Source organism: Larimichthys crocea, chromosome VII (assembly GCF_000972845.2).
Source record: "Larimichthys crocea isolate SSNF chromosome VII, L_crocea_2.0, whole genome shotgun sequence".
Classification (NCBI taxonomy): Eukaryota; Metazoa; Chordata; class Actinopteri; family Sciaenidae; genus Larimichthys; species Larimichthys crocea.
In genome coordinates this window covers 6,100,761-6,115,347 of record NC_040017.1, presented here as the reverse complement: position 1 = coordinate 6,115,347, position 14,587 = coordinate 6,100,761, and the positions used below count along the sequence as shown (strand labels likewise).

Genomic DNA, 14,587 nt, shown 5'->3' with positions numbered 1-14,587 from the left:
TAAAATATCCTGATTTGATGGTAAACATGTTTTTCTCACCAGCCCGCTGTTTCATCCTTCTACTCCTCTTGAACTTCACTGATGCAGGTGAGTTGCTGAATGTTTGATTTTATCCACTGATAACTTTGCAATTTTATAGAAAATTCAAGCGACTCACTGCTATGAAATCATACTTCTATTATAAATATGACAAATCCGCGGTGATCAAGTCATATCTTTGTTGCTCATTGTTGTACGGAGAGTTTATTTATGCTTGCAGTTGTCAAATTTTAGCTGGAAGAAAAAGCAAACCAGATGCTGGTGGTGACAGTCAATTCCCTGAGATCCTGAAATAGATCACAGATTTTGTAGGTGGAGTTCAGTATTTTTGTCAGCCATCACACAGTGACATGAACATAAATCCCTTGAAACAGATTTGTTCAGGTGTTTTTTTTTTAAATAAATAAAGAGCCACATAAGAGGATTTTATGAGCAGGCTGAATCTTTTCAGCTCTGGTACTGCATGGAGGCCAGCAGGTCAGTAGGGCTCCTGTAGTGGCCTCACATCACACAGAACTAAAAACACCCAGAGCAATTACTCAGAAAATGACTGTGCATGATTGTCATTATCTGTTCTCCCTGCTACTTGGTTTCTTTTCTTTTCTTTTCTTTTTTTAATTTTTATGCCAGGGCGGATTCTGAAGAAGATCAAGGAGCGTGTGCGTAACCTCCAGCTGCAGAAAGCCAAACAGCTTCTTCTGACACGTGCAGCCAGTGATCGTCAGCCTCTCCAACACGTGAAGGAGGGCAGGATTCACCAGCAGCTGGACCACTTCAACCGACAAGACGTGAACACCTTCCCTCAGGTAAAGAAACACCGAACTATGCTTTACAAATCTGGCATCGCAAAACACGTGGTAGCTCAGTTTACAGGGACTTCACTTGGGAACCAGAGAGTGGCTGGTTCAAGTCCAGTATGGAGTGTAGACTGGTAGCTGGAGAAGTGCCAGCTCACCTCCTGGGCACTGCTGAAGGCATTGACCATGGTACTAAACCCTTAACTGCTCCCAGGGCACCACTAGGTCGCTGTCCATCACACCACCATCTCTCCACATTTACATCTCTAAAAGCCCTTTGTGTTGATGTGATTTATTCTACTTTCTAAAACTCACCGTGATATTAAAAAAAAAGTGTTAATTCAAGTTTTTATAACCGGATAATCTTCTCAAAGGCAATATTTTATTCAAAGCATCAAAGAAGATGCTAATGTTATTTTGAATCAGAAACTGGAGCTGCAGCAAAATCTCTCCCGTTCCACTGAACTCTGCTGCTCGAGCAAAACTCAAAAAACAAAAACTAAACTGAGGAAACTCCATCTCCCCAACACCTCCAGGCACCAACTAGACGAGGCATGTATTGAAATGTTGAGCTTCATTTAACTGTTGCTGCCATTTGAGGCTGCCAATGTGCAAATGTGTCCATTGCAGCATTAAATAAGGGATTTACTTACACTAAGACTATGAATGTGCTGTCGGTTTGGTTGGACCTGAATAAAACATTTCATTCTTTCTGTTTTTTTCCTCTCTCTTTTCTGTCTGTCTTTCTTTCTTCCAGAGGTTCTTTGTAAACGAGGCATTCTGGCAGAGTCCTGATGGGCCAGTGTTCCTCTTCATCGGAGGAGAAGGGCCCATCTTTGACTTTGATGTCCTGGCCGGTACAGTAGAATGCATGCAGCACATGTCCTGACCTGTCTTCAGACACTTTCAAACAGCAGATAAAATGCCTGAATGAGCAAATAAAGCGTCTGACATACTTTCACAGATTTGGAAAGGAAAGTGGAAGCAGTGAGTGAAGCATCGTATTGTGTGTCAGTAAGATGACACTTGTTTGCAAGCATATTTTTCACCTTTAGTTTACCTTTCCTGTGCTACACTGTGCTCTGCCAGTGCCAAATATCAAATCTCACACTATCCGCATCCTCACATCTATTTCTGGTTTTCATCAGGCCATTTTTTGTGTTTCATTATTGGCTTTTATCTCAGTTTTTCTGCTGGGAAGAGTGAGTCATGCTGCAAAACTTCTGTATGTAGTGCAAGGTTTATGACAGAGGAAATCAAATCCTCAGAAATAACGTCATGCTATATGACACTTCATCTACAGTCAGAATATATATGAAAACTATTTGCAACAATTAATTTATTCTCGCTGTCCTGATGAGGAAAAAAATGACTTTCACAAACCTGTACAGGGTTGATAGTGTTGTGCATCATCACACATTTTACCTTCTTTAAAATGTTAAATCCTCTCACACTCCAGTCCAATATGTCTTGTTAAAAAAAATTATTAGACCTTGCTAGACACTCAATCTTATCAGCTTTGACCATGTTTTCTCAGGTCACCATGTTGACATGGCTGAAGAGCATGGGGCTCTGCTATTGGCTCTGGAGCATCGTTTCTATGGTGACAGCATCAACCCTGACGGCTTGAAAACGGAGAACCTGGCAGACCTGAGCAGCCAGCAGGCGTTAGTGTTGGCTTCCTACCAGTGTGTTTGTGTGTGTGCGTGTGTGTGTGTGTGTGTGTGTGTGTGTAAACGTACTGTTGTCATTGTGATTCTTTCACCTCCCTCCTCTCCCTCATTGCATATGTATGTGTCTCTTTTTATTTAGTTCATTCACTTTTCCCTCCCCTGCTTTCTGTGTGTGTGTGTGTGTGTGTGTGTGTGTGTGTGTGTGTGTCTTGCTCTGCCCATGGAAATCTTCACTACTTTACAACACTTGTCTCGGCCAATCAGATGACATACTGACACTTAAACTTACGATTTCTGTCCAGGAAATCCAGGTTAATTCAAAAGTTTAAAAGTAAAAGGCGATCAAAATAAGGAATTTCAAGGCAAAAACCAGGACAGGTGTCAGCCTGTCAGATATGTGAATGTCTCTCATTGTCTACCTCCCCATTAAGATCTGGTATCTTTAATGTGTGTCAAGTGAAAGACTGAATTTTCCTAACTTTGCTTGAAAGGGTTAAACATAGTTTGTTGTCTTTTTCTTTTCCCCCCAGGCTTGTTGACCTGGCTGTATTCCACCAATACATTAGCCAAAGCTTCAACCTGAGCCACAGGAACACCTGGCTCAGCTTCGGAGGCTCGTACTCTGGAGCTTTGTCTGCCTGGTTCAGAGGAAAGGTGCAAGACTGGACCCGGATATGACTGTCACTTTACATTTTGAATAATAATTCTTTAAAATTGATTTGTAAAACTGCACAAATTCATGCCAGACACCATGACTGTGAGAACATGTATAAAGAAGTATCTTTGTTAATTTACAAAAACCTGTCAAACCAGAAGCTTTGTATTAAAATCTGCTGATAGGAATCAGGCTTGTTGGGAACATCCACATCCATATTGTGAGTATTTCTGCAGAACTGTGCAACAACAATATTTTCTCTCTTGTCATAAAGGTTGTTGTTTGTACCCTAAAGGAGATTTAGGAGATTTGTTTTAAAAAAAAAAGGTCGCACTGAAGCTCCTTCCCCATCATTTAGTGAATTTACAACCACCTATCATGTCTACCACTTCGATACTTCCAGGTCTGCAGTGCAAAAGAAGAAGAGTTTAACACACGATAGGCTGTCTGGCTGTGATTTATTAGTTTTAAACAGCACATGAGATAAACCTTTAAAAATGAGCCAAGAACTCTCCTTGTTTGTGAAGGGCACTAGATGTGTTTTTTATTTTATGCCACACAGGTCATAAAACAAACAAAACATTAGACATAAATGCAACAGCCTGTATATTAATTCTTTTTTTGAATTTTATCACTTGTCTGTCTCTGTTCCTCTTCTGACTGCAGTTTCCCCATCTGGTGTATGGAGCTGTGGCGTCCTCTGCCCCTGTCAAGGCGAGGTTGGACTTCTCTGCCTACAGCAATGTAAACTGGCACAATCCATGGTCACAATAATAACATATTCCCAGGGCCGTAGCCAGGATTTTTTTTAAATACTGAGGTCATGAATCCAAATGCCCCCCCAGTGCAACTCCAACCTTGCACCCAAAAAATGTATGACCAGGTTAAAAAAAACAGAGACTTACATTAAACCCCATTAAATCAGTCACATTTTATGAGTCTAGAAACTCACAAAAGTCTCGCAAGAGACACAACCTTAGTGTATTTAACTGCACCTACGGGCCTGCATATTACACATGCTGAATTGCTAATTATCACTAATTAGTCTAGTGATTGCATGCCTTCATTAAACAGCCATATTCTCACTCTCACATCTGCGATTTCCTCTGTTTCAGACTGTTGGCACGAGTCTTGTGAACGAAGCAGTTGGTGGCTCAGAAAAGGTGTGAAGGCAGCCTGTCTCTGCATCATATTACAAGGCATTAAATTCCTGTCTGTCACGTGTGTTGTATTCACACTCATCCTCCTTCCTGTAGTGTCTGTCTGGTGTGCGGGAAGCCTTTGCTGCTGTGGAAGCAGCACTGATGGGTGGTAATGCCAGCCAGGTGGCCGTGGACTTTGGCTGCTGTCAGATCCCCAAGGACCGTGATGATCAGGTGACAGCTTCAGTGGGAAAAACGTCCCTTCTGTGGTATCTTGTTTGGACGTTTTCCATGTTTTTTTAAGGATTTTAGATACTTTTTCATGCCGGTGTAATAAATTCTACCACTAAACAGAAATTTGAACAGCACTATTACACTATTCTTTAGATGGACAAAGCAAAACTGTACTCAGATCACTGGAGCCCAGCCCATAGCCCTATCAGATGAAACAGAATACATGGCTCTGAGTGGAAAATAACTCTTTCTTTACTATAAAATATCTCTACTTCAGATCGAGCTGTTGCAAAACTTGGCCGACATCTTCATGGGAACAGTGCAGTACAATGAAGAAGGGGTGCTCTTGTCTATTAATGAGGTCTGTGGTGTTATGACCAATAAAAACGAGGCATATGAGGGGGAGTTGGAGGCTTACAGCCGCCTGGTTAAACTTGCACAGGTATGAAAAACAAAAACACACTCACATAGTTCAAAGACGACCTCCTGTTTTCAGCTTTCATACATAATATAACCACAAGATGTCACTGTTGAGCCATTTCTGTACCTCATAAGAGAGGCTTGTAGTTCCCCTAGAATGAATATGAGAAGGTGCAACCATTTGGGATTTCTGATGCCAGCAGAATTATGCAGTAAAGGACCCAAAGGGCAGGTGTTTTCTATGTGTGAATGTTTGTGCACTCTGCAGATCTACCATTCTACCAGTGAGGAACCATGTCTTGACATCTCCCATGAGAAAACAATGAAGGATCTGATGGATACGTCCCTCCATCCAGGCAGGAGAGTAGAGAGACAGTGGACCTACCAGACCTGCACAGAGTTTGGCTTCTGTACAACACACAGACACACACACAAATGCACAGCAACACACATATAGTCATTCATTCGTTTTATGTCCTGATACCATTTCTTTGTGTGTGTTTGTTTGTGTGTAGACCAGACTTGCGAGGATGCCACTTGTCCATTCTCCGGGATGGTGACCCTGCAGGTTGAGACTGAAGTCTGTCCCATGCTGTTTGGTATTTCCCAGCATTCCCTGCCTGGACGCATTGCCTTCACTAACAATTACTATGGAGGAGACAATCCATACACTCACAGGGTCCTTTATGTCAATGGTCAGTTTATGAGCAAAACCACAGCAAATGAATGAACCTAAGGAGTAAGGGAACAGAGAGGTGAGGGATTTTATTGACTTCTTTAAAAAGTCAATAAAATCAATATTATTGCAACAGGTGGAATTGACCCATGGAAGGAGCTCTCGGTGGTGCGGGACAGGACTGAGGGAGGAGAAGATGACCAGATCATTTTCATTGAGGACACTGCGCACTGCGCCGATATGGCAAGTAGAAGAGCGACAGACCGCCGCTCACTCAAGACAGCCAAAGAGGTATGTAGGCCTGAATGTAATATTACTGTGAAATCTGCACAACAAAGTCCTCATTTATTTGACTGAAGATATAGACAGAGAAATAATGTCCATTTACTGGAAATGTTCTCTAGCTAACATCTCTTTAGTCCAATTGAGCACTGGTGGAAGAAGTGTTCGGATTCTTTGGTTAAGTAAGCAGCAATACCACAATGTAAATGTACTCGACTGCGACGTGTGAGAGTATTCAGTTGGTTACTTAAGTAAATGTATTTACTTTTCATTTCTGCAACTGAGCTGTAACTGCCGATGAAGGCCATAAAATGTGGCTGAGAGTTTGAAAAAATCTCCAGTAAGTAAACACTTTTTTTTAAAAATAAGGTCACTCATGAATCTTCAAATGTTTTTCCAGGCCCCCAGTACTTTGTATTCTCCATTATTTAGTCTAAAAGGTAGAAAATATCAGGAAGAAGTTTCTTCAGTCTAACAACATCAACATAAGTCTTAAAAACCACATGTCAGAAGGTGGCACTGTTTTCTAGGACATATGCTAACTACTTATTTAGACTGATACAAATTACCTAGCATAAAATGTAATGTAATGATGTTTGGTTTTCCACCTCTCAGGAGATTGAGAAACACGTGGCCAGCTGGCTGAAGTCGGCTGCCAAGGAGAAGTTGGAGAAAAGAGCAGTCTGATCAGATCGCATTATGACTGATCAGCTCTTATCACTGATCACTGATAATAAGCAGTTAATAAACTGGTGCGTCTGGCTGCACTGCTCCAGGATTTCTTACGTTTCTTACAGATTTCTTATAGATGTTTTGTCTTTGTTTTAAAAGTTCAGTATTTATGGAGAATTTTAGTGTGTATGCTTAGAACAACAATGATTTAATGTCTGTTTCATACATATTAACTTTTGTGTGTGTGGCCTGTGAAATAAAATGTTATGTTTTTTACAATATTCATCGCTTGCCATAAATTTATAGTAGCACTAGAGGGCGATATTGCTACATGTGTGTCAAAGCAATTGTCCGTAAAACACAGGATCCAAACTCAGTGTAGTAGCCACACTGGTGTATATCTGTTAATGTTAATAAAAGGCAGCTTTGTCGTGAACACTTAGCACAGATTTATTTTTAGCATTGTTGGGCATTTGTTCATGAGTTAGTGTGATGTCACGGTGTGTCAAGGTGTGTCTGTGGATGTGTTGTTGTGTTTGTAACAGTGAGAGAAATCATGAGGAGATGGAGAGTGTTTGTGTGAGGAGGAAGGTGAGGAAGCCCCAGTTGTCCCAAGGCCATCTGTTTCTGTGTGTGTGTGTGTGTGTGTGTGTGTGTGTGTGTGTGTGTGTGTGTGTGTGTGTGTGTGTGTGACCTCTCGGTAGGGGGTCAAAAGTGGGAGGTCATGACCCTGCTGACCCCGTGGGAGTGGAGATCATCAATCAACTAGGGGCTGGACAGAGCAGCAGGAGGGGACACCCACACAAACACACACACACACACACACACACACACACACACACACACCTAGATACTGTAACACACACACACACTCTGCAAATGTACCTGAGGAGCAAATAAACGTTGCATAAAACACATCGAAACACATTTGAATCCAACAAATATAAAAGAGTAGAAATGTACCTCGTGTAGAGCTGATACAGATATCAAATGTGGATTTGTTTCAGCTCATACACACACATTCAATTGCATGCATAAAGGCCTCTCACACACTTGCTGCCAGCCAAATAGCCTGCATGTGTGTGTGTGTGTGTGTGTGTGTGTGTGTTTTGTTTGATAACACACACAGCTTTCTTATTCATGGAAACTCTCAGATGCTATCACGAGCCTCAGCACAGAGACAAAGCTTTAAAGATGGAAAGAAAGTGAGTAAAGCTGAAGCACTTTTTCACTGCATCCCTTCATCTCTTTGCTATTACGAACAAACAAGCACACTCACAAATAAACACACACACACACACACACACACACACACACACTCCAAAAGAGCCACTATCAGGGTTATCAGCCAGCACTTGCAGAGCGACAGGGCATGCTTTTTCTCTCTCCTCCATCCCTCCTCCTCCTCCTCCTCCTCCTCCTCCAGCCTGTCCTGTTGATCAATGAGGAAGTTCTTGGGCCTCAACTATTAATCAGAGCCTATCGGCTATCTGTCTGCACAGCCAACCAATCACGGCTCTCCGACAGCTGGGCCATGAAAAATGTGGCCCGTGTGGATTGCCAGGGTGGGGTGGGGGGGGGAAGGGTGAATGGGCGGGGTGGGTGGGATGGGGTGGGGAGGGTTGATGAGGTGGGGAGGAGGGAGGTGAGGGAGCACTCTATCTGATCCGAGTCAGGTCACAGCTGCACAAACTGCACTTTACGCACTTACAGTTGATTCTTAACATAAAGATACACACACATGCATTAATGAGTGTGTGTTTCTCGGCCGATACACACTTTCAATCGACACATTTGGCTCCTGATTCACATTTATATCAAACTGATGCATGCTGAAGCCGTTCAGCACCCACTGTGCTTTGGTTTTGTTTTCGTGGCGGCTAGAGTGACAGAATGAGGCAGAAACTCTAACGAACACACCGTTTGATGTGTTTTGCAGCAGAAAACTCGCCAGTGTCGACCCCAACATTGTTGATCTGTTGTCCAATAACCTGTCCTCACGCCCCAAAGCTTCATCAACGCACTACCATCCCTCTTCTGCATAATCACCATGCTCACACTCATCCATTCACATCTTATTGCCATGATTAGATTACATCTAATGCTATTACACCGCTCCCATCTCTCCTCCTCTCTCCGTCTCTCTCTCTCTCTCTTTCTCTCTCTCATCATGGATTTCTTGCAGATCTTATTAGTGTGTGATGCGGACCAGGTCTCCCACTTTGGATTTATGAACCCTCAGACTTCTCTCCTTTAATCTCTCCCTCTTCCCTCCTCCGCTCTCCCTTCCTGCATCTGTCCATCTATCATTCTCAGGGTTGGCTTGGGCGGAAGAGTATTAATCCCTCCATCCCATCTCTCACTCCCCCTGGACAGATGAGGAGGTGGAGGGATAGGGAGATGGGGATGGGAGGAGGAGGTGGAGGAGGAGGGGTAGAGGGTAGGAGACCTCAGATTACTTTTCATAATATTTCTGCAGCATTGTGGAGAAAAAACGGAGAGGCATTACAGGTAATGCATGCAGATTTACTAGATGATAGGTCACCGCTTTGTTGCCTTCAACAGGTATGATGAGCTGAGGATGCTGCAGAGTGTGTGTGGGCGGGGTGCCAAGGGAGTGACTGCAGATGTGATAAAAAAAAAACCTGGTGTGTGTGTGTGTTGTTTGCATGTTTGTGCAGTGTGTGTATATACAAAAGCGTGCATTTCTGCGAAAAGACAACAGAAGCTGCATCTCGTCACCTGTTGAACGTGTTTTCAGGAGGGAGGGGCCGTGTGCATGCTCATATTAATTCTGAGAATATAATTTGCAAAAGGATCCCTCCCTCCTTCTCAATGAACTTTTCTTTACCCCTCCACCCTAGACTCCCACACCTTCCTCTATAGACTGAACTTTTTTCACCACAGACCTCCCTCCTCCAGACTTGCCCTTCGCTTCACTGACACTATACTGCCACTTCCACAATCACACAAGTGCACACACACACACACACTTACCTGCACTATTCTTGCCCTCACACACCAACACATATTTACACGACCGTCCATATTGTATATACAGTATCTGCCCTACACATCATACTCATCCCCAGCTGTTTATTCTGTATATAATGTCTATAAGTGCTGCACATGCTGTGTTATAGCTGTGAATTCATTTCACTATGTTAACACTGTTCACATATCTCATACACACCCCTCACTGCTGTTTGTATCTCTACACATATGTGCACTTTACTGCTTTTTCCACTCCTGTTGCATGCTAAACTGTCTTATTACTACTTACTTTAGTGTTTTATTCGACATGTTATTAATGGTGCATCATGTTTCAGGTAGATTTCCATCCTGTCTGCGCTAGAAGGAGAACTTGCAGAGTGTTTGTTTTCATGTCCTCACCTGCACAGGTTGATATTGGGTCAGTTGCTGTCTCCTGTGTGCACAAGAAGACATCTGTGTCAACAAAATAAAGCATAAAAAATAAAAAAGCCTATTTCTTTTTGTTGGTTTTGGGCTATTTAAAGTAAAAAAAATGTGTTATTTCATGTGCCATTCATTTGCTATGGCAAGTTGTTTTCAGTAGCTCCTCTAAACCTTTAGCTGAGGGGCAAGCGGGTCACATTACACACAGGTTCAACAGAATCCAATAAGTTCTGGGAAATCAATTGGAGTGATCAGGACATTTAATGAGTCCAGTCCCTGCAGATCTAACTCTCCAAAAAAAATGAAGAAACAAATTCAGAGTAAGGAAAAGAAATAAACCTTTGACCAACAGTCAGAGTGAAGCCGACTCTCCTCCTCCCCCCACAACACCCCCCCTCCATTCAAGCCCTTGCAGTGACAGGTAGATTAAGGGGCGTGATAGATGCCCCTCTCTGTGTCTCCCTCTCTCCATCCCCCCTTTCCCTCCCCTTCATCCATCATGGCGGCTGGTGTAATTGCGGCTGCGTGGGGCTGGCAGAGGGAGCCTCCATCCATCTCCTTAACAACAAACAGTCAGGAGGACGGATGGCGCTGCGCTCCCCAGTTAATCTCCATCTATAAGGGAGGTGGTGGTGGTGGTGTTGGTGGTGGTGTGGGGGGACCAGGCAGGAGGAAGAGGAGGAGGAGGAATGGAGAAGCAGAGGAAGAAAATAACAGAAGGAAGAATGGCAGTGTTTGCTCACTATAAACAAAAAGAGATGGAGAGTGGAGGGCAGGAGAAGGATGGAGAGATGGTGGAGAACTAAAGTGGGAGACCATGCCCAAACAGGTAGAAACAGCAGGGAAAATAAAGGAAGAGGAATGATCCGGGTGGGGGAGAACGAGAGAAACTGGGAAGGAAAGTTTGCAAACAGGCTGCAAGAGCAGATAAGGGGGGATTTGCTTGGCAAGTGTGCCAGAAGAAAGCAAGAGAGGTGGAGGGAGGGAGGGAGGGAGGCAGCGAGGGAGGGAGGGGTTGGGGTGGGCGAAAATTTATGTCTATGCGGCCAGACGACCCAGAAACTGGAGAGGCACAAGCTCATAAAAATGCACTCTACACCCCCACGGCTACCCCTCAGTTTTAGCCCTTTCTGTTTCTTTCCCTCATCCTCTCTCTCTCACTTTATTTCCCTCCATCACTTCGCTCCCTTTCTCTCATGCAGGCGGTGGAGGGTCATGGCTCTCTGATGTTTTGGGTGGTTGTGTGCGCGGTTGCCAGAGGTCACGGCAGCCATATTTTCTTAATGGCGGAGTCACTGAAGTCAACAAGGCTGGGTGGCCTTCTACCTCCCTCCATCGCTCTCTCTCTCTCTCTGGTAAACTAGACTTGGTGAGATGAGGGCAGCGGCAGCAGCAGTTTGTAGAGGTTGCTGTTTTTCACCTTGCAGGTGATGCATTACCATTCGAACAGCTGGCAACATCATATTTCTGTTTGCAGAAATCATAAACAGCATCATGCTGGGCAAAAACTACAGAGGACAAGAGCAGTTTGTAAAGTCTGCCATCTTGCAGAAGTTTATGTGATTAAAGTGATCAACTCCATTCGCATTTCATACAGGAAGATACATGCAATCATGCAGATAAACATCCACTGTTACACACACACACACAATTTCCCCTCTCTGCTTTTTGTTTCCTGTTTTCTAGCCTAGGGCATTGCCTGCAGTGAGGCCCAACTCAGAAGAGGAACACCTTGACACTGACCCTCCTGCAGCCAACAAGTAAAGACCCACACAAAGCCATGGACACGCACGCACAAACACACACCTACTGCTGTGTCCACTGTCACAAACACACACACAACACTTGCATGCTATAGTTAGAGCGCACGCGCCCAACAGGCCTTGCAGGGTGCAGAGGAGCGAGTACTTGAGTCTTGACAGGGAGTGACAAATAACTGCAGCAGCCTTGACATGCAGAATGGTCCCTCAGTGAACCTGCCTGACTGATATTTAACTGTGTGCTGCAGGAAAACGGGCTGAGCTCCACAACAGGAGGAAATCACATAAACTGGATTAACCTGGAAGTTAGAACTCAAAGACAAGGAGATGTGTTTTAATAAGCCATCACACATCAGCAAAGAATAAAAATAAATAAAATTTTACAATTTCTCTGTTAAGAATTCATCAAAGAAAACGTCCAAAAATATTCTAATGGCACCAAAAAGAAGTGTATTTTATTCTGGAGCGATGAAACATTGGCCCTTAATATTTAGTGATTCGTGCAAAAATAATAGGTTTTCCTTTAAATATTTAACTTGTAACTCAGTATATATAAACGTATTGAAGTGATAGCCCTTGCCTTTGATACGAATTTGGCTTTTGTCACATTTGTTGATTGTGACAGACAGAAAGGAGCGTGAAGGTTATTGTTAAAAAGGGAAATGGATTCAATTTCTTGTTTTATGAGCTATGCATAAACACATACATATTACTTGCGTCTAATAAAAAGATATTCACATGTAAAGAAACACACAGAAGGGTGAACAAACTGTTCACATTTGGGATTTGAGAGGGTAGTACTGTGTAAAAGGTATTTTACACAAGTCAAAGTTCCAGTTCTGAAATGATAAAAATGAAGTTTCACTCTGAAAAGTTCCAGTTCTGAAATGATAAAAATGAAGTTTCACTCTGATAAAACTATGATTTTATTGTTTTTGAGATGTTAAACATGGCCTGGGGCTCTCCAGGACTACAAATAGAACATTTAGATTTAAATAATCATTTGTTTCAGAGTATTTCTGAAAGGACAACACTCCCTGAGGAGTGAGATTATTAAAATGTTTAACTCTTTATCTCATTTTAACTGATATTTGATTTAGTTAGAACACTGACTCTCACCACAGACTCTGCATGTATCTTGCACATTCAAATATTCTGCATATTGTGAACCTTTGCACACTACCTAGTGAATATTTTGCACATTTCTGCACAAACTGTACAGCTATTTTACTTTTAAAACATGTTGTACAGATATTTATATCTTCTAGTACTTTATTTTTGATCTCCCTGAGATGTTTCTTTTCTTAATACACCAAGGAAAATTCCTTGAACTGTATGTGAAAATATACTTGGCAGCAAACCTGTTTCTGTTTGTGATATCTGGATTAAATCTGTCTTTATGTTGGTGTGTTATTATAGAACATCTGTGTGTGACTTCTTTGAGACAAGTTGTGTTCCCTATTAGCACAGGCTTGACAGCATATGTTGTGTTAAAACGTGTCGTCGTTTACACTCAGTTCACAGAAGTAGGTGTTGCCTCGCAGACACAAGGAGATGTGATAAAAATGACAGTGTTTGTGATGTAAATGGCTGTAATCCACATGTTTAGATAATAGTCTGTTGGATAAATGTTATACACACTCAAGATTTATGATCAGGTCGAGGGAAAATCAGCTCAATGAGTCACTCTGTGAGGATAATTTGTGGATTTGAAGGCTCTCCAACGAGAGAAATGAGGAAATCTAAAATCCCCGTGAACGTGAAATCTTCCCATGATGCGCGCTTCAGTGTTAATCCTTTTCATTCAGCCTGTTAACAAAGTGAAAACAAGCCTGGGATCGTCTTTTCCAGCCCATTGACACCGCTTCACGGCTGTATTACCGGCTCAGTGTAGAAGGGGGGTTGAGCGCTGTGATCACCCCTGTAGGAAACCAGCGCCCCGCGGTGTTAAAAGACCCCTAAAAACTGAACGGCCGGTGCGGGGCCCTCACAAGCCGCCCCACGGTCAAACTCCATGCCGCCCACGGAGACGCCTGCCCCTGCCCGCTGTATCCCGCCAAGCCGCTGCTGATTGAAGTGCAGCCGCCTGTTGGCCCCTCATAGCGGGACCGGGGAAAGAGGAGCGTTTTGAATAATTATTATGTTACTGAGGTGACATTTACAACACAAGACTGAATGTGTGAAAGGGTTTTATCTCTCTCTAGTTAAAATTAAACTTTCTCACAATGATGCTTTTGTTTTTTCACTTCTCTCAATCAACAACAACAACAACAAAAAAAAAGAAGAGCCAAAGGGTGACATTTGGGCTGCGTCAAAAGGCCTGACCCACACCCACAATAAAACACTTTGAACGCCATTATCAGACTAACTTTCTTGTCATCTAGCACGCTTCAGACTTATTTATGACCCGGAATGACTAGCTTAACTTTATTAAAACTCTATTTTCCCGCAGCTATTACCCTTAAAATGAACTCTCCTGTGCGTAAAAACAACATTTGAGTTCGTTTCGAGTGTTTAAAAGTAAATGTATTTTTGAATAAACGTGTGTTTTGCAGGCTGCATTCACTTCATGTGTAAGATATTTAATACCCAACACTGTATGCTCCCATTCCCAACACTCCAGAGTTCAATACACTCTGTTGAACATGCTCCATCCTGCTGTGTTATCCCGAGATGATCATAGCGCGGATTTGGGGAGTGGGGGGGGGGTGGAGGGATGATGGAGTGATATCAGCTTGGAGATAAAAAACGATCGAGGGGGTCTTCTTCTTCTTCTTCTCTGGCGTTTTGTGTGCGATAAGGAGGAGGAGGAGTAACGGA

The 14,587-nt window shown here is 43.0% G+C and overlaps 1 protein-coding gene across 1 annotated transcript; it reads left to right on the top strand.

Moving 5' to 3' along the window:
* Positions 1 to 7: 7 nt before the first annotated feature.
* prss16 (serine protease 16) lies at positions 8 to 5,491 on the top strand. The gene is made up of 10 exons (XM_027280166.1): positions 8 to 87; positions 670 to 845; positions 1,594 to 1,693; positions 2,374 to 2,503; positions 3,040 to 3,163; positions 3,831 to 3,908; positions 4,280 to 4,327; positions 4,421 to 4,540; positions 4,818 to 4,982; positions 5,229 to 5,491. The coding sequence occupies exons 1-10, from the start codon at positions 18 to 20 to the stop codon at positions 5,415 to 5,417; spliced, it is 1,200 nt and encodes a 399-aa protein (XP_027135967.1). The 5' UTR covers positions 8 to 17; the 3' UTR covers positions 5,418 to 5,491.
* Positions 5,492 to 14,587: the final 9,096 nt, after the last annotated feature.

Coding starts and splice junctions, on each gene's coding strand:
- prss16 (XM_027280166.1), top strand. CDS start 18: ATGGTAAACATGTTTTTCTCACCAGCCCGCTGTTTCATCCTTCTACTC. Junction 88..669: donor CTTGAACTTCACTGATGCAG/GTGAGTTGCTGA, acceptor TTTTTATGCCAG/GGCGGATTCTGAAGAAGATC. Junction 1,694..2,373: donor TGACTTTGATGTCCTGGCCG/GTACAGTAGAAT, acceptor ATGTTTTCTCAG/GTCACCATGTTGACATGGCT.